The 25257-nt window shown below is 48.5% G+C and overlaps 1 protein-coding gene across 1 annotated transcript; it reads left to right on the top strand.

The window, feature by feature from the left end:
- The first annotated feature begins 932 nt into the window (after positions 1-932).
- LOC8028655 (GPI ethanolamine phosphate transferase 3) lies at positions 933-24618 on the top strand. The gene is made up of 10 exons (XM_029967158.3): positions 933-2420; positions 6349-6524; positions 8975-9146; positions 10268-10435; positions 11855-12232; positions 13270-13346; positions 15111-15447; positions 19334-19550; positions 22708-22988; positions 23933-24618. Exons 1-10 carry the CDS (start codon positions 1851-1853, stop codon positions 24113-24115), a joined length of 2559 nt encoding a protein of 852 aa, XP_029823018.2. The 5' UTR covers positions 933-1850; the 3' UTR covers positions 24116-24618.
- The last annotated feature ends 639 nt before the right edge of the window (positions 24619-25257 follow it).

Genomic DNA, 25257 nt, shown 5'->3' with positions numbered 1-25257 from the left:
CAAACACCTCTCGCTCTGCGCCGCGGGCTGATTGGCTCACTCGGGAGAGAGACATTACGGCGAGATCATAGACTAGCCAAACTCTCTCCATTCTGGCCCGGATGTCACCGTCGAACCTGCTCTGGGTGAATAGATAGATGAATATACGACTACGTCACTCGAATAGGACGGGCTTCTGGGCCATCTAGCCAGTGCTTCGTTTTTAATTCTGGGACATTATGAGTTTCCTTTGATGGGCGGCACTGGGAACTGAAGGGGCCATATAATAAATTTTTAATATGTTTACTAAAAAAAAAGTCAGTAGATTTTCTTGTTTTTCAGTGAATCAGTAGACCCGGAACGAAATCAGTAGATCTACTGATAAATCAGTAGACCTGGCAACACTGGAGCTTGCCATCATATCCATGTCGAATGCTGACGTGGGGAGAGCATTCAGTCACGTGTCCGTCACAAAGTCAGGCCTATGGAAGAGCATGTCCCTTCCAACTCTTCAAAACGTCCTCCATGTAAAGTTTGCTTTCCTTGGCAAGAACGAGTGCTGTAAGGACATCAACTCTACTGAAGAAGTTTTAGGAAATCACGTATGAGGCAAGTAAAACGGGCACGAGCGAGTGTTTCAAAACTATGCGGCTGTAGAAACGCGTGCGGAAAATTTTTGTACTTTTGTGCTTGAAATAAAACGTTCAATACATTTCAAGATGTTGTAGAGCTTGCAAGCTGCTCCTAAACCCTAGGTAGGCGGACGCAGTGCCTTGGAATTGTGCTCGCACATTCCAGCGCACAATATTTTGGGCTCTGCAGAGTATGGCTACTTTTGGGTTACATGAATCTCTTCCATTTGGCTACTTTTGGGCTACGTCGCCTGGCATTTGGCGGTTTGAGCTAGAAACTACCTGGCAACCCTGCTTGCTGCACAGCGTTAGACTTGGAACATAGCCAGGGTCACCCTGGCCATGGTTAATAGTGCGGAAGAGCAAGCGTACAGATCTGTTTCCTCCCTTTATTGACAGCAACTCGCCGGAACAGCTGGACGATCAAGACATCAACGCGCTACACACGGACGCACCTTCAGAACTTTGCCGCGGCGCCGATTCTTGCTCGGTAGCGTGCGAAGGCTCAGCGCGCTCAGCGACGCAGCGTTGATAGCGCTTCGGCGTGCCAAGGAAGCTTTGATCGTGCCGCGAGACCGGCGAAACTTGCTTTCGACGATATGTGCTTTTTTTCTGCGGCACTGTGCTTCCAAAAAGGTTTTTCATGTGTTTTCAACAGCAAGTCTCACGACTTGAATAGGGTTTTAAAGAACTTCCATTGGAACTTCATCGGCGAATGACGACGAGCGAGTGGCAAACGTGATATTGCTCCAGCACGTTGGCACCAGCCTCTGCAACGCTAGCTGACGCTAGCGTAAATGCGATTTTGACACATGCAAGATGGACGGTTACGACGTGTTCGAGTTTGGCACGTTCGTGAGCTCACGACATTACGTTACGTCACGACCACAGGTTGCACAGGTCACGACTAGAGTCAGTTTCGTTGTTCGCTCTTCGACCTCGCCAAGTTGAGCATACGAACGCATTCTGAGATCCATCCCCTTTTCTGTCTTTCTTCAAACGTGAGTGAAGCGAGCAAAGTTTGAATGGAAGGGAATTGGTTGTGATCGTATTCTTTCCATAGTTCCCCGCTAACTAATTGAGTTTCTGCTTTTAGAGCCAAATGACGGTCCTTTTAAGCTCATGCTCGTAGCTTCAACACAACAGCGTACACGGAGCCACGCACGGAGCTACCGGCTCATCGCACTCATCGGCATCTAGCTCGGCGTGTGAACGAGCATTCAAGATTTTTCGATCACCATGTATCGTCTCGCTCTCCTAGCCGTCGCCATCTCAGCCTGCGGCATATGCATCTTTTCCTGCGGTTTCCTCCTGCAGCGTCGCATCATCGAGCGCCGCAGCAACTGTACCGACGTCCTGTACAGATCAGCGGGGAGTCCGCTGCCCGAAGCGTCGTGCTGGTATCCACCGCGCTTCAACAAGGCCGTCATCTTGCTTGTGGACGCCCTAAAACACGAGTTCGCCGTGTACGGGCCACCGTGGGACGAGAGCGAGCGGTACCGGAACAAAATGCCCGTCTTCGCCGAGCTGATCGCGAGCGGGGGTCCGAACAACGCCCTACTCGTCAAGTTCATCGCGGACGCGCCGACGACAACCCTGCAAAGGCTCAAGGGGCTGACGACCGGGAGCCTGCCGACTTTCGTCGATGCCGGCGCCAACTTCTACCAGACGGACGTGCGCGAGGACAGCCTCGTCGAGCAGCTTTCGTTGAGGGGAAAGCGAACCGTGTTTATGGGAGACGACACCTGGACCAAGCTGTTTCCGGACAAGTTTTCTCGTACCTACGCTTTCCCGTCCTTCGTGGTTAAGGTGAGCGACTTTAGAACCCATTTACGCTCCGGGGGAGCCGGGTTGGCGGCGTCGACGGCCCAGAATCTGCAGCAGAGCTGAACATCTTTCCCCCCTCCCTCTCTTCTGGTACAGACCGTTTTATCGTGGGTAGCACCATTTTGAGAGCGAGAGAGGAAAGGGAAAAGGGCTACCGGCGCTTTCCCCCTCGCTGGGTCGTTAGAAAGAGTGAAAGTCCTGGATGAGAGGCTTCATCGGTGTTGGGTGTATAGAGTGCCCGAACTTCGTTCGCGCTTTCTTCTCTGTTTTAAACTCGCAAACTTGATTAGAGCTACGGGCTTCGATGACGACAGTCCCCCGGTCATGGGGCACCATTGCTCGGTGATAGGGTGCACGAGGAACGACAGAAAGCGTCGCATACTGTCCGAGGACCTATTTAGCTTGCATGGAATCCGGCAAGGCGAGTGCGGCTGCAATGTTTTTAAAGGGATACTACAACAAAATTTCGGCGCTCATTTTTTGGTCTATATGTGTTCAGAAAAGCAGTATCACATGGAACATACCAATATCTTGTTAAAAAAGTCTCGATAAGGAATTTTAAAACGAATTAAACGATTAGCAAAGAGCACCTGGTGGATGTCGCTAACGCCTCTTCTGTAATGCTCGTCTGGGAACCTTGACAGCTAGTGACGGAGGTTGTCTCGAATCCGGCCACGACGAAAGAAGAGGGGAAGGAAAAACTCCCCTCTTCCCGAGAATCCCTTTTGTGTGTCGCAGAAGTCGCTATTGTCCCCCTAGAAGATTATAGAAGACTAACCCATCACTCAAAATTCGTACAAAAGCAGCCGCTTCGGTGGCTGGAACGACTAGGCCGTCCTCTCGACGTCAGCCTCGCCGTAGCTTTGCTCGTCTTGAGACGACCTACGTCACGATTTCGTTGGATGTCACGTGCTCCAAGCTGGGCCTTCTCCGAGCGCTTGCCAGAGTGGGCCGTTTATAACGAAAAATACAGCCACCAGGATCAAAATACAAACGTGCGATTGTCATTTACGGATATTGTGGATCATATTCAACCTATTTTTGAACTTGACGGGAATATTTCAAATTTCGTTGAAATATCCCTTTAAGCTCCATCGCTTTGCGCATAACCCTGGTCTCCGGCGGCAGTGGATCGTGACAGTAAGTCGGAAAGACTTACTGCCACAGCGCACATAGGTGCAAATAAAATATAAATTTTGAATGCCGAAGCAAGTGCCTGGAACTGATGAACCAAAAATTAATTTTTGCTTGCAATGGACCTATTTCAACGTAGCTGTTCTTAGTAATCAACAAGCAATAGATGACACGGCAACCTCAATTAACTTTTGTAAACACACAAAGCTGCATCCGATAGTTTTGCTGTGCTGCTTTTATCTTGCGTGTTCATGTTCTTATATTTCCTTGTGGATGAATGACGAAGACATTCTATATGTACTTATATCAAACTGCAGAAAGCCTCAAAGCAGCCACGAATTATTTCACTGTTTGATGGAATAAATTGAGTACTCACCTCCTATTTCTATCGCTGGCACGTTCGCTGCCACTGTTCCCCCTGTCGCCGCACTGGCGGATGCCATGACTCGAAGAAAGAAACGTGCACACTGGGCTCGAAAACGCAGATCGTGACACGCGAGACGTACCCTGCAACGAATATCCAGTGCTTCATAGCGCCCAATCAACGGAAACAACCCACCAGCACCGCTCCAAGGAGCGCTTTTGCCGGCTCTCTGGTATCGCGCAGGAGATCGCAATTCAGGAAAACCGGTAGAACTAACTTTTCAACAATTTCCAGCCACAACCGGCGGCAGAAATGAGCCTTCAACTAGGTTTTGTAGATGATAAAATCGAGTCAATGTCGCCATTGCAAAATATCAATATTAAGATAAATTCAGTTACAAGATTTTGCAAGCTGAAACAGCAATTATTACGAGAAAACTCGCACGCACCTTGCGAGTGTACCCAATGTTCATCGGCTGTACAGCGTTCGGTGCGTGCTCCACTCGCAAAATGTTCTGAACACACTCTATTGTATGGCGTTGGGGAAACATTTTTTAGGTTTACGGATGCAACCTACTGCCGCCGGAGATCGGGGTCATGTGGAAAGCGATAGAGCTTAAAGACATTGCAGCTGCTCTCGCCTTGCCAGATTCCTTGCAAGCTACATTTATTTATTGTTATTTATTTATTGATACTGTCAGCCCTAGACAGGACTTTTACAGGAGTGGGTAATACACTGCAGTAAATCACATACATGCACACAACAATACACAATGAAGAAAAAAAAATGGGGAAACAAAAAGACCGGTGGCAGAGAATATTAATACATGCTGCAACAAAAAGCCTGAGGAAAAAAAGATGCTGCCATTATATGACTTGCTGAGTAGACAGGCAATGACACAGCATTTGATGCGCTCAAGACTGAAAAAAATAATGGGAATGGACTCTGAGGGTGGGAGTAGAACACCAGATAAGCATCGTGATTAATCAACACTTACGACGTGTGACAAAGTACTAAGCTCTCGACGTTTTTAACAAACTCATTAACTGAGGTTAGGCTGACAGTGCCATTTGGCAGAGCATTCCTCTCCATAATCGATCTAGGAAAGAAACTATACTTGAAGCAATCGTTTCGAACAGATGGCTCTCTTATGTACATAGAATGACGGTGCCTTGTGGATTCACCAATGCGTATGGCCATGTAATTAGATTTTTTAATGCAAATTAATACTGTCCTCGGACAGTATTCAATGCTTTCTGTCGTTATTCGCGCACCCTATGACCAAGCAATGGTGTCCCGATGACGGGGGACTGTCGCCATCCAAGCCCGTGGCTCTAATTAAGTTTCCGAATTTAATAAACTAAGTTCGGGCACTGCAGACAGCCAACACCGGTGAAGCCTCTCATCCGGCACTTTCACTCTTTCTAACGACCCAGAGAGGGGGAAAGTGCCGGTAGCCTTTTCCCTTTTTCCCTCTCGCGCTCTTTCAGTAAAACTGTCTATACCAACGGGGAAGGGAAGAAGCTTATAATGTTATGATTAGGGATGTCGTGAACCGGTCGAGGTTCAAGTTCGACCAGGTTCGACTTTTTTTAACTTCTTGTGAAAAGTTCGAGAAAGGTTCCACTCAGGTTCGACTGCTATGCGCATGCGTGACAGGCTGGCCAGTTGGCTTCGGACTGGATGGTGATGGCTAAGGGATGAATTAAGGGCAGCACTGTTGGTTATTTCAGTTAATACAGTACAAAAAATTAAGCTAACTTCTTCAGTGATAAGAATTAGCTTCTTTTAATTGCAACTGTTCATAAAATTAAAATAACCCTTGGCATAAAAAACAAAAAAAAATTCTCCAAACCTACACATGCTTGTATCAAGGTCTGGCCACATTGTCCACCAAGTCGAACCGGTCGAATCTGGTTAAAGGTTAGAAAATTCGCCGAACCGGTTCCAACCAGTTGAACCCCAAAAGTTCGACCTAAAAATTCGATTCAGCAAAAGTTCCTGACACCACTAGTGATGATATAAAGACACACACACAAAAAAAGCTTTGGGGGTCAAGATAAATCACGGTGGATTTAAAACTGAGTTTGGGAGGACTTGTTGATGTCTTTACGTCGATCACTCGCCTAATTACTTGCACTTGTTCGCAAAAGAGTAAAGTCATCCTTCCCTACTGCAAGCCTGTCTTTGAAGGGATGACTAACACAGCCGGCACATAACACGCTCGTGTGTTTTCTTCCTCATTGTTGCGTGAAAAAGAAGCGGAATGAAGGAGCAGGGTCATTTACGGCTTTAGTAGGGATAGTTTGACGTCGTAGAGGTTAGTCAACACCGTGCGATTCAGAAAGTAGCGATGTGGCTCTAAGGCCTTGAGCTTGACGTGAGGCTTGCTATTGGCTATTGCTGCGGCAGGACCTCCACACGGTGGACAATGGGATACTGAAGCACTTGTACCCCGAACTCGAGCGGCCGGAGACCTGGGATGTCCTGGTGGCTCACTTCCTCGGTGTGGACCACTGCGGACACTGGCTGGGGAAGAACCACCCCGAGATGGCTGCCAAGTTGATCCAGCTGGACAATGTCATACGGTGTGTTGTCACTGCTAAAGCCTCTTTATAAAACCCACGCTTCGTGTTTCTTACAAGTACCGACAACCGTGCGCAAACGTGCGAGACACATGCCAGAGCGAGTGCCCTGTTGCCATTTGCTTACAAGAGCCGCACATTTCAGTGCTGCGCTACCATTTGCTTCCAAGCGCCGCACGAGGCACAGGTCTCAAGCACAGGCATATTTGACGCTACTTGCAAGACAAACAAAAACACTTAAAAGCACACAGAAACGAAAATCAAAATATAAGAAAATTTTTTCGAAATGGGTGAAATATGATTTATGATAACCGTAAATGACGATTGCATGTTTGTATTTTGAGCGGATGGCTATATTTTTTTGCTTCAAGCATCCAATTCTGGCGAACGCTTCGAAATTGGCTATCAAGGCATGCAAATCCGTCGCAATAGTGACGTCGGGCTCCTGAGCGCAGCCAAAGGCTGACGTGATTATGAGCATTGCCATGCATGTTCCAACGGGTGCGTTAAAGGAGCTGTGCAATGATTTCAACGTTGAAAGAATTGGCATCTTCTGCTTTTGATATTGTTCACCTTGTCACAAATGACAGAAAACACACCTCCTTTCATCGAAATGTTGTGATTCCGCCGCGTAATAGTGAGGCAAAACTTAGAATATTCCCCGACCTGCAGCCGCGAGCGGTGGCCATGAGAAACACGCGACGTGACGTCAATGGGGTGTCTTGTAGAAAGATAGCAAGTTGTGCGAATACCTGCTTGATAAAAGCTAACTTTTCTATAAATCTTGTCATTCCAACATCGTCAAAAACCTGGTATCATCGACAAAACTTTTATTATACAGAGTTTTAGTGGCGCCATCTATCCTAGGTCCACAGAACCGTCAGCTCTCTGCTACCGCAAACAGCTGCCAGAAGCCGGAGGAGGAGGGGGACAGGGTTGGACGGGTATGGCCGGACCTGGATGAGACTTTCCTCCTTTCACCATATTGTTCGCGTGGCGCCCGCCTGCACGTGGTCACGCGGTCGCGAGCGGATGAGTTCTCGCTGCTCACTGATGGCTCTAAAGAGAGAACTTTTCCGGAACTCTGGGCCTACCCCCTCAACGTCACTGCGCACGTGACGTCGAGGGGGTAGGCAGAGGAGATACAAGTGTTTCACACTTACATCTCCTCTGCTCGAAGATAGATTGGCCAGTACCACGAACGACAGCTCTGAAGTGGTGGCCCCACGTTCATTGCAATGTTGGTCTGTCGTGTGCCGCCATTGCGTTGTTCAGCCCGCAGTACTTCACCGTATCGAGAATGACGTGTACATGTACTTCCTGTAATCTATGCAAGAATATGTTTTTTTTTTTTTTTTTAGATCCATTTATTTGCATTTTTTTGGAAGCCATGAAAGTGGGGTTCGTATTTGTTTCTATTTTTAATATTGGATGTGTTCCTTAGATGACCCACGACTGAATTTATTTGGTACACATAGTTTGAACACCGAGTGACTATAGAAAAGAGAGTGAGCACGACCGAAACTGGCCAATTCTCGACCGGCTGTTTTTGGGCAGAAAGAAAACGAATTTCGAGCTGCAAATTATTTCCTGGGTTGTTGGACTCTTATAGGTCATGTTCAAATAAAGACCTTGGCGTGCATAAATACCCGGTCAGTGTCCCTTTAAAGGGGCTTTAGTTACTGCAGCCAAATGATATTCTGGTGAATTCATTGCTACTGGCCAACTTTGTGAGCATGCGACATACGTTCAACAAGTTGGGTTGATGACGTCTTCCAGCCATGGTGCTGCTATCGATTATACCATTGGTCTGGTGAAGGTCTCTTTAGAGCTACTAAATAATCTATGCTAGTATTGACAAGCCGCCTCGGTGGCTCCGAGGCAAAGCGCCGGCCTACAGATCCCCGGGTGGCGGGTTCGATACCAGCCCGTGGTGCCCAGAATCTGACAGAGTCTTATTGCGGAGATGGCGCCGTGTAACACAGCTTTCGGTTGCATATGAAAAGATCCTTAGATAATCATAGTGAATCCCTAGTCCTCCGCTCCGGCATGCCAGGTCCCTGTCGTTGGTTTGGCACATAAAACCCCAAAATTTGACTTTTGACCAGTATCGGCACTCGATTCCTTGATTTTCTTGCGGGTGCCACCATTTTGGTGCTTTGTGCAGTGTGGCAGCAATTGGCAACCATTACAATTCAAAAATGTGATTTTCTGAACTTAACGTATGGTGTCGAGAACCTCAGGCAATTTCATTTTGCTCGTTGTGGACCTTTTCAACATCCCTGCGCAGCATCGAAAACTGTTTCCAGCGATTTCAGATGAAGCTTCAGATAGGCTGGCAACCATCCTTTTATGCACCAGGATGACTCGAGCATTTTTATTCTGAAGCTAAGCTTATTTCGTAGTTTTAAGTCTCACATATTGTTGGCCCTAACGAGGCTTCACTTTTTCAGAAATGTGACATCCCTACTGCCCGACGATGCACTGCTTGTGGTGATGAGCGACCATGGAATGACAACGGACGGTGATCATGGCGGAGAAACGGAGGACGAATTGGAGGCCGTCTTGTTTCTCTTCGCAAAGAAGCCATTCCTCCACGCTGACGGAAGCACACACCGCAACAGTGTAGGTAGGGCCTCGATGCTTTCTCGCAGTGGATGCCACATCTGAAGAGTAACTTGCATTAGGTACCTTTGCTGTAACGTGGGGCCTGTCAGGCTTTAGTGCCCCACCTTTTTTATTCTTTCATGAGAGAAACCAAAACTTAACAGAAGAAAAGGGAACAGCAGAAACCATGCACAGTATCCCTTAGCATTTTTTTTAACCAAGAAAAGGAACAGCTCAGTTTTGTGTCACCTAAGAAGACCACAGTTTGAATATTTTTTCAGTTCAAATACCGTGGTAGGTCGTCACACTTTCAACTTGTTTTCTCTTTTTTGGGGGCATGAATGAGCTTTTTTGTGGATTGCCTTGTTGGAGTTCTTCGGTTAACGTTTTTCGTGTTTAACTGTCATTTACTTGTCTACGTGTGAATTTTTAAATCACCCGTTCGAACCTGCTTATGACGTTCTGAAGTGAACAAGTGCCCTGTTGCCAATCCTCCTACTGAGGATGGTCATTTGACAAATGGACAAGGTATTTTTCAGATTGTTTGGCATTGTGTGGTGTAAGACGAAGTCAGAGTCGCCAATTATTAGCAGTCGCGCCGAGCTTGGGCTCACATCTAGAAAGTCTGTCGGGCCGCTCCAAGAAATTCCCTACCTTGCAGTGCTCCGATTCAAACCACTGCAACATTGAATGTCAGAAAAATTATACTCACATCGTGCACCTGTCTGTTTCAACCACTCCCAGCTCGAGTGCCAATGCCAAATTTCTCCGCTGTCTGTTTGAGTGTTCCTTTAGTTTACGAACAATTCAAGTATATCTATGCCTAGATCTGGTGCATAACTATTTACTGGGCACTCTTATCTTTCTCCCAAGACTGTCTACTGGTAGTGTTGAGTAGAGTTTATACTTCCAAGTTATTTTATGATAGGGACAACAAAAGGGAAGTGCTATTCCTCGAGGTGTTTAAATACCTCTTCTCCGATGTGTACACAAGTATGCAACCTATTTTTTTTTACCAAGGAATGTTTTTTTGTTTTTTTTTTAAGCAAAACAGAGCGCATGTTACTACAGAATGGAGACAATGGCAGTAGTACCCTTGGAGAGAAATCGTCTGCAAGCTTCATTTTTATTCCTTTTAGGGCTCTGCCCAAACGGATGAGGTGGTGCAAGTGGACTTTGTGCCAACTCTAGCCCTCCTTCTGGGGTTGCCTATTCCCTACTCGAGCATAGGCACACTGATGCCCCAGGTGTTCCCTGTTTCTTCCCGTGCTGGGGACCTGCTGCCCCTGTGGCTCAACGTCCAGCAGGTAAGGAAAAGAAGAGTGAGCTTATTGTGAAGGTGCAGCTTGAAGCCGCAGTTAGGGTTTGCTGGTTGTCGGCAGATCTTTGAAACTTGCTCTTGTTCGGTAGTGTAAACCTAAGAAGGCCAGGGAACTTGATGAATTTCGCTATCCCCTGCAAGAATGAGCTATGGATGTCTGCAGTAATCTCTGCTAGACGTTTGGCCGACGTGTTTACCTAGGCATTTAGGAAGCGTCACTATGGGACATTACCTTGTGAAGATGTCTTGTAGGCATCTTGGTAAGACAATATATAGCTCTTGACGGTTTGTGGCAACCTTCTGCGCCATCATTTTTGGTCTTACACAGCATCGATGTCTTGCAGAAGTCTTGTACACATTGACAGGACCCCTTTCAAGACCATGTGTAGCTCAAAATGATGGTGAATTAGCTGAGCTACAAGACGGCTGCTAGTCAAGATGTGTACAACGTATCAAGCTGTCTAGCAGATGTCTGTAAGACATATGTTAAGACGTCTTATAGCCCACAATTGGCATTCCAGGCAGTGTTGATGCCCTGTGAATATCTACAGGATGTACATAGAACTGTAGGACGTCCTGAGGACATCCGCAGAACTGTGTGTGGTGCCATTGGGTGTACCAGCTGGACTAGAAGACATCTACAAGTCAAGATGTCCAAGGCTATATTGTCGCGAATGATAAATGATGAGGCGGCGAATTATTGGAGTGACTGAACGTTTAATAGGGGCGAACTTGTCTTCAAAACCAAAACAGAAATGCAGGCATCGTGGGTGTCAAAGGCGGCATGACAGCTGGATCGAGCGCTGGTGAAAGACAGATTGCGGCTCGCCACGGGGAGCCCCTTATGTACACGTGTGGGGTTCTGGAATAATCGGCGTGGAAGGTTCGGCACGCAGAAAATTCGGACGTCGAATGAGCAACAGGGTTCTGGAATTTACCAGAACGCAAAATTTACAGAAACAACAAAAAAGGTGCATCCGCGGCCAGACATCGAACCTCGGCCCTTTATCTGGGAGCCAAGCACGATAACCACCCGGCCACGGGCGCGCTTGCTCAGAGACGCACGTGACAATATAACGTTTTGCCAAAATGTCTTCAGGATGTTTTGCAGGCGTCCAGTAGATGTCTCGGCGGTCAGGGGGTATGCTACACATCTTACAGGTGGCCCACTACATCAGCTCTTGTCGGAATGTCCACAGGTGTCTTGCACGTCTTGCCAAGTTATCTTATAGACATCCATTAGACTTCTTGGCAGTCAGTGGGTATGGTAGATCTCCAGGTGGCCCAGCAACTACATCAGCTCTTGTCAGAATGTCCACAGGATGTCTCGCGAATCTTGCCAAGATGTCTTACAGATGTCCACTAGAACACTTGTCGATCTCTGGGCATGGCACTCGTCTTCCAGGTGGCCCGCTACCTCGGCGACGTCCCCAACTTTCCGCTAAACTCTGCGGCCCGCCTCTCGGGACTCCGGCAACTCTGGGACGCCTGCCTGGACGGGCGGCCCGGTTCCGCGGACCGCTTCTCCGCGGCCTCCCTGGCGTTCCTCAGAGACGCCCGCCACGTGGCCCACGAGGTCTGGGCCACGTATGACTTGCCCCTCATGTGGGGCGGCCTCGCGCTGGCGTTGGGGGGTGCGCTTCTGCTGGTCCGACTCGGATGTGGAACCCTGGACCTGCAGGCAGTCCGTGGGGCCGCACTGCCGCTCTCCCCTGTTGCAGTGTGCGCCGCCTGCTGGCTGGTCGCGCCCTTCTCGAACAGTTTCGTCGTGGCCGAGGACTCGGTGAGTCTGTTGCTTTCGGGCTTGCTTCATGGAGTGGTCATCGTGTCTTATGACAGGGTGACATTGCAGACGGCAAGTCTGAGCATACGTGCCGTGCGTTTACCTCTTTAGATAACAATGGAAATTTAGTCCTCCGGCCTTGTTATCTAGCTGGTGTTGGCTCGCCATAATTGGTGATTCCTCCTCTCCAGCCTTCACTCTGAAAGAGTGGAGGGTTTTGTGGGAGGACCTTTTCCTGCCACTCTTAACCTCCAAAAGTCTGTAGGTCCATTCTCTTTGGCAGAAAAAACCGGGATCACCGAAAACAGTGCGAGAGTGTCAGGTTGGCAGTCTTTCGAGGCGTAAAAGGTCTGTTTTGACGTTGCTCATGGAACCTCGGGTGTATTTTGGGAATCAGACGGCGTCTCGGCCACCTTTAACCCGTATGCTGTCAAATGTTTCGCCCCTGTACATCACTGTGCCAAATTGGCAAGCCAGGGGTTTAGCCTGGAGTGTATTTCAATGGTTACATTTGCCTTACAACGCTCCCAAATGTATCTCAATATCTGTTGAACAGAATTTTCTGCAGCTTTAAATGGCAATCACTAAAACAGTCTAGAGGAAGGTTCTGACCTTCTACATTTAAGTTGATGTCCTAAGGAGAGGGGATTATAGGTGTACACTTTTTATCTGCTGGGCGTGCTAGTGCCGTGCTATTTTTGCGGACAACTTTTTGTGGCTTTGCGGTCAAAGCCGTGGGCACACGTGTGCTTGGGCATCTTGAGCTCCCATCAAAGCACGCACACTTTTTACTTCTGAAGTGCCACAGAAAGTCGTCTGCAAGCATATTACTGAATTGCTGTATTTTTGTATAATGCTGGTGGCTTGTCAAGTGAACTAGTTTTCTGACAACTGTTCTTTAGATTTTGCGGGGCTGATGCAGCAATTGTGCTGGCTTGCACTGATACAATAGTAGTAAGATGTATAGTATTTCCACACTCTTCTTCTTTCTATGTGTTTAGAAAGTGTGGATCTTCAATGTGGCTCTTTCACTGCAGGTGACGTTGCATCTTCTTCAGTTGCTTCTTCTGGGTTCGATGGTGCTTCGGTGGTCCAGTTTCGCAGGAGGCTCCAAGTGAGTTCCTCTCCCCTGTGGACCATGTCTCACAACTTTAGAGGATCCCAGCCTGCCTATGCATGGCCCACCTCCAGCTGCCAAATAAGCCTAGCTCCTTGTCTCTAGGACTGAGACCCCACCATCAATTACGGCGTCGACACATCCGGGGCACTTAAACTGGAGTACCTGTGTCGTCGCACCGCAAGCGTCTAGTGTTGAGCGGCATCATGGAGTCTATTCTGTTTCTAAGGGCATAGTTGCTAGCTACCATGGGCTTACCCTCACATCCACCAGCAGTTCTCGACAGCTGCCTTATGCTAGCAGCTCTGCGCTAAGGAATTTCTTGTTTAAGGGCGACAAATAGCTCGGCGAATCTAGCATTTCTAGCAACATCTGCAGTTGAGCACTCGAAATACATCTCGATACTTGCAGAAACACTGAAGAAACATTTTACACGTAAAAGAGCCAATATATTTCATATGTCATCAAGAACAATGGCTGAAACTATTTCGAGAGCCGTTTGGTACCGTCAAGAAATGCAGCAGGGAAGGCAGTCGACTATTTTAACTATGTCTCGTAGCGATCGTCTCTTCTACTGTCGGCGACAGGTTCAGAATGCACTAGAGGCTCTGCCTCCAATAAAAAATGACCGCATCTCCACGTGGTGAATAATGTTGATTGGGGCGAAGCTCTGGTGGTGCTTGTCTGCGTAGACGCTGAGCCGCAGCATGCCGAGCCTTTCGTTCGTTTTCATCCATGTCAGAAAAAGAATCTGTGGTATGGAACGTGGTTATATAAGCATTTGACTGCAGTGCCCTCTCCTGTATAGACGTTGAGCGGCTACATGCAACGTTTCATCCATGACATTCCCAGTTCTTGAGTTACTACCACATCTCAGAGCCCCCTACTCGTCAGTCGTGGTTGAATGGTTAAGGTGATGGACTAGAGATCCATTGGGGTCTCCCCACACAGGTTCAAATCCTGTCAACTGCTCAAACATTTATTTTTTTTATCTTTTTTTTTTTTTTTTGCTTTACACGAGCACGATCACAAGCACCAGCAAGATCGATGTGAGCACGGACGCCGGACGGACAAGGCTAGACCTTAAGGAGCTTCGCCATTAAAACTTTCTACCTTCGATATCGCTCCCAAGTCCCATAAGCATGAACAGCCAAAGCGTGGCAGAAGGCAACGAGCACACGCCGGAAGCAAAGCTTCTACTGCTTTCTTAATGTGTCGCCGACCGTAGCGAAGAGCACGCTCCCTCTCGCATGCGAGATGAAGCTCCCCTTTATGGCAGAGTTCCATAGCTATGGAAGCCCATAGTTACGGATCTAAAAATGGCGCATAGCTTGCCTGCGGGGATGCTGGCACTATGTCCAAGATTTGCATTCGACTGGCATCCGTCCCATCTCGCCCATGCATCGAAAGTCGAAAGTAGTTTCGAGGTGGACACGAACAATGTCACCGGAGCCAGTGTGATACGTTGTTGATCGTCGCAGTCCCGGCAGTCGGTCGTAGAAGTTGCGGAGAAAAGTAGGAGCAAGCGTCGCCGTTGTTCTGGCATCCCACTCCTGGCCCTGGAAGCTTCCGTGTAGTGTGCAGCTGGGAAGCAACCTACGGCAAAACGGGCATCTGCCGTGAGTGTCACGTGCAACGGCGTGACACCTTAATGCGTCGTCGGGCGGAAATCGAGGAACCTCTTTTGAGGACGCAGTAAGCTCGCCAGTGAGCATTGCAGGCGCCGTAGTTTGGGTCGTTGCAGCCCGCTTGCACCTTCAGGGCCTTCTCCTGGCGGCACGCAATAGCACTCCTGGTGGCACTGAGGACGCTGGCGCTCTTCTGGCGCTGCCGCGAGGAGCACCACGGTAGCCCCTGCGAGGAGAGTGCCCTGCTGCGCATCCCGTCAGAACCTGGCGTCTACGGCTTGGAGCGTGTCGCCCTGGCATGTCTCTGCGCCCTCGGTGTGGCGTTCAAGGGCCTGCCGCCGCGTGGAGAGAGCCTCACGGAGGTCCTGAGCAGGGCCTGCCTCCTCGGGGCCACCTGCGCCCTGGCGGCTCACTGGTTGGTGCAGCTCAAGCCTGCCGCAGAAGTGAACAGGATCTTGGGGACGCATCAGGTGGGCGGTGCCAGAGGGTTGGCTAGCTGTCGAGAGCACAAAAAATCGTACAGCGATATCTCGAAAGTGTGGACACTTCCAATCCCTCAAAAGCATCCGTAATACGAGTTGTCCATGACGACAAATGGGCATGTGAGAGTAGCGGTTTTGGCCCCAAGCCTAGCACTACTGCACCGTGCTTGATTAGTTGAAAACCCAGCTGAACTTGTGAAAGTTGTTCCCAAGCTTCCACTTGTTCATTTCTAAGCTATGTTAATTTAGCTACATTTATGGACTGTGACTTTAAGAAGTACAATGCTCACGTTGGGATATGAGTAGACAACAAAGTAGACATCAAATTCAACCTACAGGAGATGCCCAGCTATACCTAATGGGGGGAATTTATAAATCTTGCTATATGCAGATATTCCTTCTTCAACCTCAAATTTGAAAAAAAAGTTAAAAAAATCACAAGTGATCAATGTAGGTTGCCAGGGCATCTTTGCCTAACATCTAGTTATGCTGGTTTCCTAGGAAGTGTGTTTAGACCTTATCTTACAGTGTTCTGCCAGCACATGTTGGCTTTTATTCTCATTTGTACATTTTCCTAAATAAAACATTCAGTTGAAAACTACGCCGTGTCCCGCCTAGATATTTTTTCGTTTTGTCAGTGTTGTTTCGGCGTATTATCCAGTAATGATGTCCACTCTGTCCGAGAGCTCAAGAATGTGCCGCTGCTTCGTCGTCATCTTGAATCGTGAAACGCACCAGTTTGCAGAACAGAGTGGCAAGTTGCAGGAAGCCTAGGGAAGCGAAGTTTACAATACCGAGGGTCGGTCTGCTATGCATCGACTGCGTGCACATTCAAGTTCTGTCTGTTCCAAAACCATTGATAACAACGGAGTTGATTGACTGAAAAGCACCGCGGTTGTTACGAAATTTGAAACCTGATAGGGTGCTACAGCGCTAAGACACGACTAAGCGTAACTAAGTGGAGGCTTCATGCCGGGCGAGGAGGAACCTCCGTCTGCATTGCAAGAAAGCCGAACGTCGGAAGTGCCGGAGCTCGCGTGTTTGCTGGTGGTCGTAGGCGCCGAAAAATTTCTATATCCATTGTGTAATTCGTTATGCGAGATACATTTTGCATGCACACTGATAGAACATTTTTGCACGTGTTCGATATAGGGATTAATTCGGTCTACTAGAGTTTGTTGCGATCGGGTTTGACCAAACTATTCAAGAATTTAATATTCGCGCAATCCTAATAACAAGACAAAAATGCACGTATTTGCACAGTTTGTCCCCAAAAATGTCGTCTGTGCAGCTGTTCATATTAGCGAGGCACGACTGTAGTCTGTTTCAGGTTTAGAACGGCAGGACAAGTACCTCCCACTAAGCCTTCTACTCTTTCCACTTAAGCAAAGTGAATGCTGGATAGGGGAACCACCAATTGCGGCAAGCAGAGAGCTTTGCGAGAGGGGCTTCTCCAGCTCTTCTAAATCTGCACTTTGAAATTATTCCGACATTGACAATCAAACTGTTATCCCTGCGCGGATAACAGTTTGATTGTCCGCATCCGATCCGCATCCACATACTTTATATCCGTATCTGAACCGCATCCGCAAACTGTGGAACCACATCCGACTTACAATCCAGGCATTCATTGTAATCATAACATCAAGCGTAAATGAATAAAAAAGAATAGCACTTTTTAAGCTGTTTGTTTATCTTTGTACAATGAAATCTTCGGGTCATCATTGAAAGGGGATGTCTTTTTATCATTATCAGTTTCATTGTATTTATATTAAAAGCGATTAGCCTTCCCGAGACCCTGCGGGTCGTAGGAAAAATGATCTCAGTTATGTGATCGTCCTAGGAGTCTGCGACACTCTGCCCGGAGAAAGGCTTCCGCTCTTTCCCTGCCAATGTTCTAGCTTTCCCGGGACGATTGATGCCCTGCACTCTTTACTTTTTCTATAGATAGCATTTTTGACAAGATGGAACGCACTAACCGAAGCGATCTTCAGTGAGAATCAGATCTTTCTTAGGATTCCTATTGTTTCTTTGAAACGCATTACGTGGAGATACGTTTCGTAGACAAATTTTCATGGACATACATTTCATGGACACACTGTTCGTCGCACTGTACGTTTTGTGGGCACATGCTTCTGTGACGTTTTGTCGACAACACATTTATTCACTAAGCAGCTAAAAGCTAGCACGCGATTCACTGAGGCGCGCCTAACCAAACCATGGCCCTCCCCCTTCTCCTGCAATCCAGGCGAGACGCAAATAGTTTGTTACGAAAATAGCAGGGTTGTTTGTGACGAAACGTCTCAAGTTTTTTGATAAACTGCCCGGTGGCATTCAGTCGACGAACTGAATGCCACCAGGCAAAAATATAGATCTAGATCCACGAATATCCGCATCCGCATCCGATCCGCAACTTGCCAAAATTTGTCTAATTTTTGTCGGCATCCGCCAGTTTATGCGGATATTCGCGGATATGCAGGGCTCTAGTCATAAGCGACTATTTCTCGTAGCGCATACATTTGATCTCGCGAATGCTGCAAGAAACTCTCAGTGTAGTGATATAAACACGTTGGAAGTGCTTCAGGAACGCCCGACAGAGGGCACCACTCTGTTTCGTCGTCGCGAGCAGTTACAAGCAAACAGAATGCACTCGAGCGCACTCTAGCATAAATACGTGAGCCGGCCTCCGGGGTTCGTGCTGGCAGACGGTCGACTGCTCTTTCGCCGTAAGAAAATGGGCAATGTGCAAATAGAGCGCCCCTAGTGGTTCAGGTGCACCCTGGGAGCAGGAGGCTGTCAACGGGTAGTTTCAGTTTGGTTTCACCGGGTTGTGAATCTGTCGTCTGCTGTCGTCTCCGCACTGCCATTGCTCACGTCGTCATGGATTGCTCCACACTTACTCGCGATGCAGTAAGTACACTTTTCTTTTTGTCGCTACGTATCAGACACGCAAATAACAAAGCAATTACGATTTTGCTGGCATGGGGAGCGAGTGAAAATGCCTCAACGGCGAAGTCAACTGAACGCAGATAGACTCATGCAAAATGCTGCGCCAGCTCACTGCATGCATTTGTTTGCAACTTCGAGAACAGCCACCGAGACTAGTACTACAGTTTTATAACACCCTTGTTCCCGTGGTCAATTTCCTCACAGCAGCGTAGCAAGAGGTGCATGTTTGTGCTTGAAGGCATTCTAGTACGAGGTTTCTGGAGTACTGCGTTAGCCTAATTGAAAATAGCAATCGGCCAAGCAAGGGTGTTATAAAACTAGGAGTACTAGTCTCCGTGGTTGTTCTCAAGGGTGCAAACAAATGCATGCAGTGAGCTGGCACGGTGTTGGGCGTATGTCGATTTGCGTTCACTTGACTTCGCCATTGCGGTGTTTTTGCTCGCTTCCCATGCCAGCAAAGTCGTAATTGTTTCGTTATTAGCTGTGTTTAATATGTTGCGGTAAGAAAAGGGTAGTTACTGCATCACGCGTAAGTGTGAAGCAATTCACAGCGACGTGAGCAACGGCGGTGTGGAGACGAGAGCAGACGACTGATGCACTAGAGATGCACAACCCAGCCAAACCGAAACTACCCACTGACAGTCTCTTGCTCCCAGAGTGCACCTAAACCACTGGAGGTGCTGCTATTTTGCATATTGCCCATTGGCAGTTCCTCAGTTGAAGTGCACTTCGTATTAGAGTGGCCACCACTGTCCGTCTCAAGCTCCTTGTCGAGATGCGATCCACCGAAACCGGCATCAAGAAACTCGTTCAAGCCTACATCTGTAACGAGCACACTGCAGTGTCCGCCCTAGGGCTTTTAGTTCCCGAATTTCATGACGTGTTTGGTGCCGACGATTGAGGCGGCGCCACTGCGCAATTGCAGGAGCTGCTTCCCAACTTGACGATGGTGCTGTCGCTGTCGGTGCTGGTGCTGTCCCTTGCCTGCCCTCCCGCCACCCTTGGTGGCCAGCTGCTTGCCCCCGCTGGCGCGCTGCTGCCGCTGTTCGCGCTGGCGGGTGAGAGCTATGTGCCCGCCCTCTGCCTGCTGGCGGCATCTGTGCTGGGCTGCGCCCGCCTCTGGGACCTGCTGCAGCCTTCAGGTGAGGGCAGTCCTTAAATTCCCCGGTCTGGAATCTTTTCTTTGTGCTACGGGCAAGTTTTCCTTAGGGCACGGGCTCTCAAACTGGCAGTGATGCGATTGCTGCGCCAATTGCGCCAAACTGCGCCAAGGGGCTAACCCTGCTACATCCTGCTACATTTCGCCAAAATATGGCTAATCTGCGCCAAGCCTGCGACAAAGGAGGTCGCTTTCAAAAATGAAACTAAACTCAAAAGACGCCGCCGGACGCAAAGTACCCTGCATCAGTCGTCTATTCGGTCTTGCATGATTTTCCCGCCATCCCGCGTTTCGCGTTGTTGTTGTCTCGGCAATCTCGTCTCGCGTCTTTTTCATTCTTTTTTTTTTTTTAATTTTTTTAGCGATAGGCGCAGGTGTGTGCGGACGCTCCGACGTTAAGGCCCGTTCACACTCTTGCAACCGAGTTAAGCGCCGTTCACACTCTTGCGACCGAGTAAGACCGAGAGAGACCAGACCAGTTCTTAAGCCTTTTGCGACTTAGGAGTGGATGTGATGCAGTGGAGCTGGTCCTCAGAGATCGCAAGAGGCTTAAAAACCGGTCTGATGTCTCTTGGTCTTACACGGTCGCAAGAGTGTGAACGGGCCTTTAGACCGAGAGAAACCAGACCAGTTTTTAAGCCTCTTGCGATCTCTTAGGACCAGCTCCACTGCATCGCTTCCGGTCCTAAGAAGTCGCAAAAGGCTTAAAAACCGGTTTGGTCTCTCTCGGTCGAAGTCGGTCACTAGAGTGTGAACGGGCCCTAGTGTGCCGAGTGCCAGACATGCCGCGCGGCGAGAGTTACTTTGTGAGCTGAAGCACTCGCGCAACCAGTCGCCGTGGTCGCGCAACGTCGTGTGTTGCCGTCCCCACGCCGCTGCAGATATGGCGCTTTCTAAACTGAAACACATAGACTTTCCTGCTCTTGTTTAAATCATACGCTGCTATAAAAATCCCTCTTTAACTTAATGACTGCTTGGCGAAGTTTTGATTACCTAGGTTTCTCCCGATAAGCTTCTTTCGAGAGGGACCCCGGTACGTGAAAAATCTGCTGCGAAAGAAAGTTGATGACGAGAAGTGAGCTAAAGCAAAGAAGGCAATGTCTGCACGCTGAACCCGCACACCGCGCTTGTTTGTCTCGAGTTCAGTCGCTGCACAAAGCGCTCCAAGAACTTTTTGACCCTGATTCGCAATGTCTTGCATCGATACGTTCAGGTTCTTTTTTTCTGTGTGTTTAGCCTGTACCTCACCTGCCGGCCTGGCAAGCATGCGCCGCTGGACTGTTTATTGTCGTATGGTGGACAGTTACATTTTGCATACTAGTTTGGGAACCAGTTGGCGACGGAGCGGAGTGGCCTGGTTTCGGTTTCGGTCGAACAGCCGTTGTCTCCGCTCGCGCGACGAGGCACGTGTAAATGCAAGCCTGCCAAAGTTGCCCTCACGTGCATGTGAACATGATTGCACGAGAGGCACCAGCCGGGATGCTTGCAATCCACTGTTTTACACTTGCTTACTTTTTATAAAAATCTGCCAAGTCGGGAACCAGTAAAACAATAGCAAGTTTTTTTGTTTGTTTTTTTTCTTAGAATTGCTCGGTAACGCCTACGGCACTGTATACTTGTGGGATGTCTCAGCAGCAAAAACACAAGCAGTGAGTTCTGCCCCAACACGTCACATCACAACACAACACATTGTGCCCTTCGTTTTTCCAGCACTTAAAACAAATATTTATTTTTCTAAGAATATATGCTCCAAAAGTAACTTTTTCTGCTCCGAAACACTGTTTTGGCTGCTCCAAAATGGCTTAGGCCAATCACATCACTGAATTGGGTCCCTAGGAATGTTTCCCAGGGCGCCCTCGTGGGTTCCCCGCGCTCTCGTATTTCCTCGACCGTCCCCGTCCCTGATGTAAAGTGTTTGTCCGGTTTAAGCGCTATTTTAGCAGATCTAAGTCGCCCATTGCCAGCCAACTGTAAGCCAAACAGGCTCAATGTGCGCATTTTTGATTACTAGGCTTGCAGTCTCCCATACCGCTCTATTGCACGTATGCCAAGGGCAGGAGGGATCCTGTTCATCAAAGAGCTCAAGAATCCCCACCCTAGGGACAAATCGAAGTTCTAAATACGTAGTGTGGACGTCGGGAGTCAACCAATCAGATAGGTCGCAGAACCCAACGGACAGACGCAAGTTCGGAGAAAGTCGCCGGATGCGTCTATGCTCCTTCGTAAAACCCCAACGGACCCATAGGATAGGTGAATCAAGATCACCATCATACTCGAGGCCTATCAGTATTGTTTTGGCGTAATATAGACACCACGTAAAGGACGCAACATCTGTTATAAAAAAATTTGGGAACGAACGAAAATTCTGTTACGCCCAAGGAATGTTGAAGACAGGAAACTCGGGCCGGAGGCAGGATGACCAAAACTTCTCGCCGTTTTCGGCCCCGTCGGCGATTGCGGTCATTGGGTCTGCGCCGAGACTACAGCGCTGAGAAACGTGTCTTCGGCCGACGCCTTTATCGTCCCGTCCCGCCCGTGCATCAAAAGTGGTCTCCGAATGTTGACAAATTGCGACGAGAGATCTGTGAGAAGAGTCTGCAATGACTATGTCCTGCTACATTGTTGAGGCTAACGTAGCCGTCTCATTTGCACGTGCTCTCGCATGAAGGAGACGCCAAATGAAGCAATGCGCTTTGCGCGAGTAGCTTTGACGGCATTGGGAGCCGCGCCAGCCTCATCTATCCGCCACAAAATAGTCAACGCCGAGGCAGGTAAATAACTGCCGTAATTGCGTCCTTGCTTCAATTATTTAAATCTGCTTCCGCACGCAGAAAAAGAGGGAAGAGTCTTCAAATGTAGGGGAAGTGAACTGCCTTTGTATACTTTAGAAGCAGCATGTCAAGTTATTTCTGGAAAAAGTTGTGTTAAACGAAAATTTAAAAAAAAGGGGGCAAGGCTTACATTTTTTGTACAAAATCGGCTTGAATGGTGGGTACTTCTTGCCCTTCAGGCCGGTCATGTGATCAGAAAATCCCTTTTGAGGCAATTTTAGCCGCCGGAAGAGGGAACTGCGTTGATAGCAAAGCACTCTAGTCACTTTACTGGGACAGTTTCGAGCAGCCATCCGTCGCCTCTTGCAGACCCCTGGGGCCCTGCACTGAGCTGGCTGCTGCTGGGCCAGCTGGGCTTTTTTGCCACGGGCCACCAGACGACCTTCTCAACGGTGCAGTGGAAGGCAGCCTTTGTTGGAGCCCACTTGGAGGGGCCCCCCATGGCCCTGGGAATGCTCAAGGTGCTGGCCAACACCTTCGCAGGCCCCCTGCTCTGTGCCACCAGCCTGCCCCTGCTGGTCACCTCCCCTTTGGACCGGAAAGCGATGGTGCGCACCGCCACCTGCTACTCTGCCCTGCTCCTGCTTCAGGTGCAGTAACCTCCTCCTTTCCTCCTCTAGACTCGCAGGGGTTCTCAAACTGGGTTTCTAGAAACCCAGAGGGTTCCCCAGACCACCCTCAAAGGTTCTCCAGACAACCTTCAATCCTTCTCTGGATCACCCTGAAGGGTTCACCAGGGCACTCTCAAGGGTTCCCCAGGGCATGCTCAAGGGTCTCCCAGGCCACCCTCAAGGGTTTTCCGAGTGCCCCAAGTGTTCCTCGGAGTACCCTGAAGGGTTTCCTGGGCACCCTCAAAGATTCCCCAGAGCATCCTGAAGGGTTCCCTGAGCACCCTCAAGGGTACCCCAGAGCACCCCAAGGGTTCCCCAGAGCACCATTCCTCAATGTATAATTATGAGCCAAGCAACCCTACTATGTGCATTCTTTTTTACAAGGTCTGCGGGCTTTTGTATACCGCTTTATTGCATCGACGCTGAGACGGGGGGGGGGGTTTCGGCTCTCATGGAAGCTAGACAGAGGCTCTTTGAGATCGAAAAGTTCAAGAATACATGCTTAGAGTAGCGGCACTTTATTTCCCGATCTTCTTGTGGCCATCGTATCACTGTTGCTAGTTGTCCGAAATCACAGGAAACACTTTTCCCTCCAAAAACTTAGACAGTGTTGCCCGAGCTTCCCGAACTAGCATCGCCAATTAGGCCCAACATATTTGGGTGATGTTCCATCTTGGTCGTTTCTCCTACATGTTGTTGCCACCAGGGTTCACCTCGAAGCGACCTTGGGAGTTGCGATCCTCGACTGCCGATCTTCGGTTGCGAATGACAAGTTTGATGGTGCGTGTAAAAAAGCAAAGTAGAAGTCTCTTTCTCGAGAATGGAATGCCGATATTCCAAGCGTTGCTTAATTTAGGGGCACTAGAACGACCAGTGTGCGAAGCAACAGGTGCCCAATCTCTTTCGGTTTGCTCGGCGTGCAGGTGTGCAGCACTATGGGCTCCTGCTTGCTGCTGCGACGCCACCTCATGGTGTGGGCGGTGTTTGCACCCCGCCTCATCTTCCAAGTGGTGTCGGCCGCGCTCTGCCTTCCCGCAGTCCTCGTCGGGTGGGCCGTGTATCGCAGGACCGTGAAAACGAGGACGGTGTTCCTCCGTCGAGACTAGTAGGACCCTTGTTGCTGTGGACATTGCGTCATAGGTTCTTCTGTGGAAACGACCACCAGTGTAGTACTTTTTTTTTTTTAAATGGGAAATTCCCTCGGTGAATTTAGAGCTGTTTCAGACAGCCTTTTCGCTGGTATCGTCTCATGTGTGCAAGCATCGACTGCTCTAAAGGGACGATCATGGAACGCCTCAAATCCACCAAGAACATTCCCTATTATAGTCGCCAAGCACCCATTGATCGTGGCATTTGTAGTGCACTTAGACACTCCATCAAAGTGTGTAACGTGTGTTGAAAGCGAAGAAGTCATTGCATCTGTGTATTGCTTGTCCCACGTTCACCGATAGTCTTCTGTGAAGGCTTGTTCTGTGCAACTGTGACTGAATCCAGTGGCATACCTAGTCTTAGTTGTGTACATAATGTTGGGCCTTGAGGGTAAAGCAAATTAACCCTTTGTTGACGAATGTTGCTTTCAGGCCATGTAATAAATTTTTGAACCACATAATTCTTTTTTAATAGTTATTTTTATCACATTTTTTTTAAACTACTAGTCTGGCAAGTCTTGAAGATCGAAACTACAGTGCCATCTAGTGAAAAAATAGGCTAATTGTTGATGAAAAAAAAAAAAGTTTGGCAGAACAGTGAAAAATATGGATAAGTTTTTTTCTCTTGCCACTAATATTTTACGATAGGCGACCGTTTTACTTGAGACTATCGTATGTGCAAATATTGACATTTTAAAGTGATCCATTGAGGTTGTGCAAGGAAGTCACCTTCGGACTAATGCCTGGTGTTGCCCACAGGCAACGAAGCTATAACTTTAAAAAATAAATGTTTTAGGCAATTTTTGTATGTCGTCAATAAAGGGTTATTAAATAATGCAAAGGCCATGGACCTGATCTGTACTATTGTGCACTGAAAATACCACACCTCTAAAGATCATAAATATGGTTCCCTTGTTTGTGAAGGTTTGCAAAGCACAAGTTCAGGAGTTTTCTGAAATCATGTGCATCGTAGCTTTGCTGTGCTCCAAAGTGCCCGCCATGGAGAAGCTCTAAGCTGCTTCTTCTCATTGGGTAATTTTGCCTCCCCCGCATCCCTTTTCACTCCGAACAGAATGTCTCTTATTTGCTACATCTCTACA

This window comes from Ixodes scapularis, unplaced genomic scaffold, assembly GCF_016920785.2.
Source record: "Ixodes scapularis isolate PalLabHiFi unplaced genomic scaffold, ASM1692078v2 PGA_scaffold8__174_contigs__length_109621045, whole genome shotgun sequence".
Taxonomy (NCBI): Eukaryota; Metazoa; Arthropoda; class Arachnida; order Ixodida; family Ixodidae; genus Ixodes; species Ixodes scapularis.
The sequence above is the reverse complement of the archived record's forward strand: the minus strand, read 5'-3'. Positions and strand labels throughout refer to the sequence as shown.

Bases quoted from the DNA above. Each gene is read 5' to 3' on its own strand.
- LOC8028655 (XM_029967158.3), top strand. From the start codon at position 1,851: ATGTATCGTCTCGCTCTCCTAGCCGTCGCCATCTCAGCCTGCGGCATA. The intron at 2,421-6,348 runs GTGAGCGACTTT...TTGCTGCGGCAG, and splicing joins TCCCGTCCTTCGTGGTTAAG to GACCTCCACACGGTGGACAA. The intron at 12,233-13,269 runs GTGAGTCTGTTG...CTTTCACTGCAG, and splicing joins TCGTCGTGGCCGAGGACTCG to GTGACGTTGCATCTTCTTCA.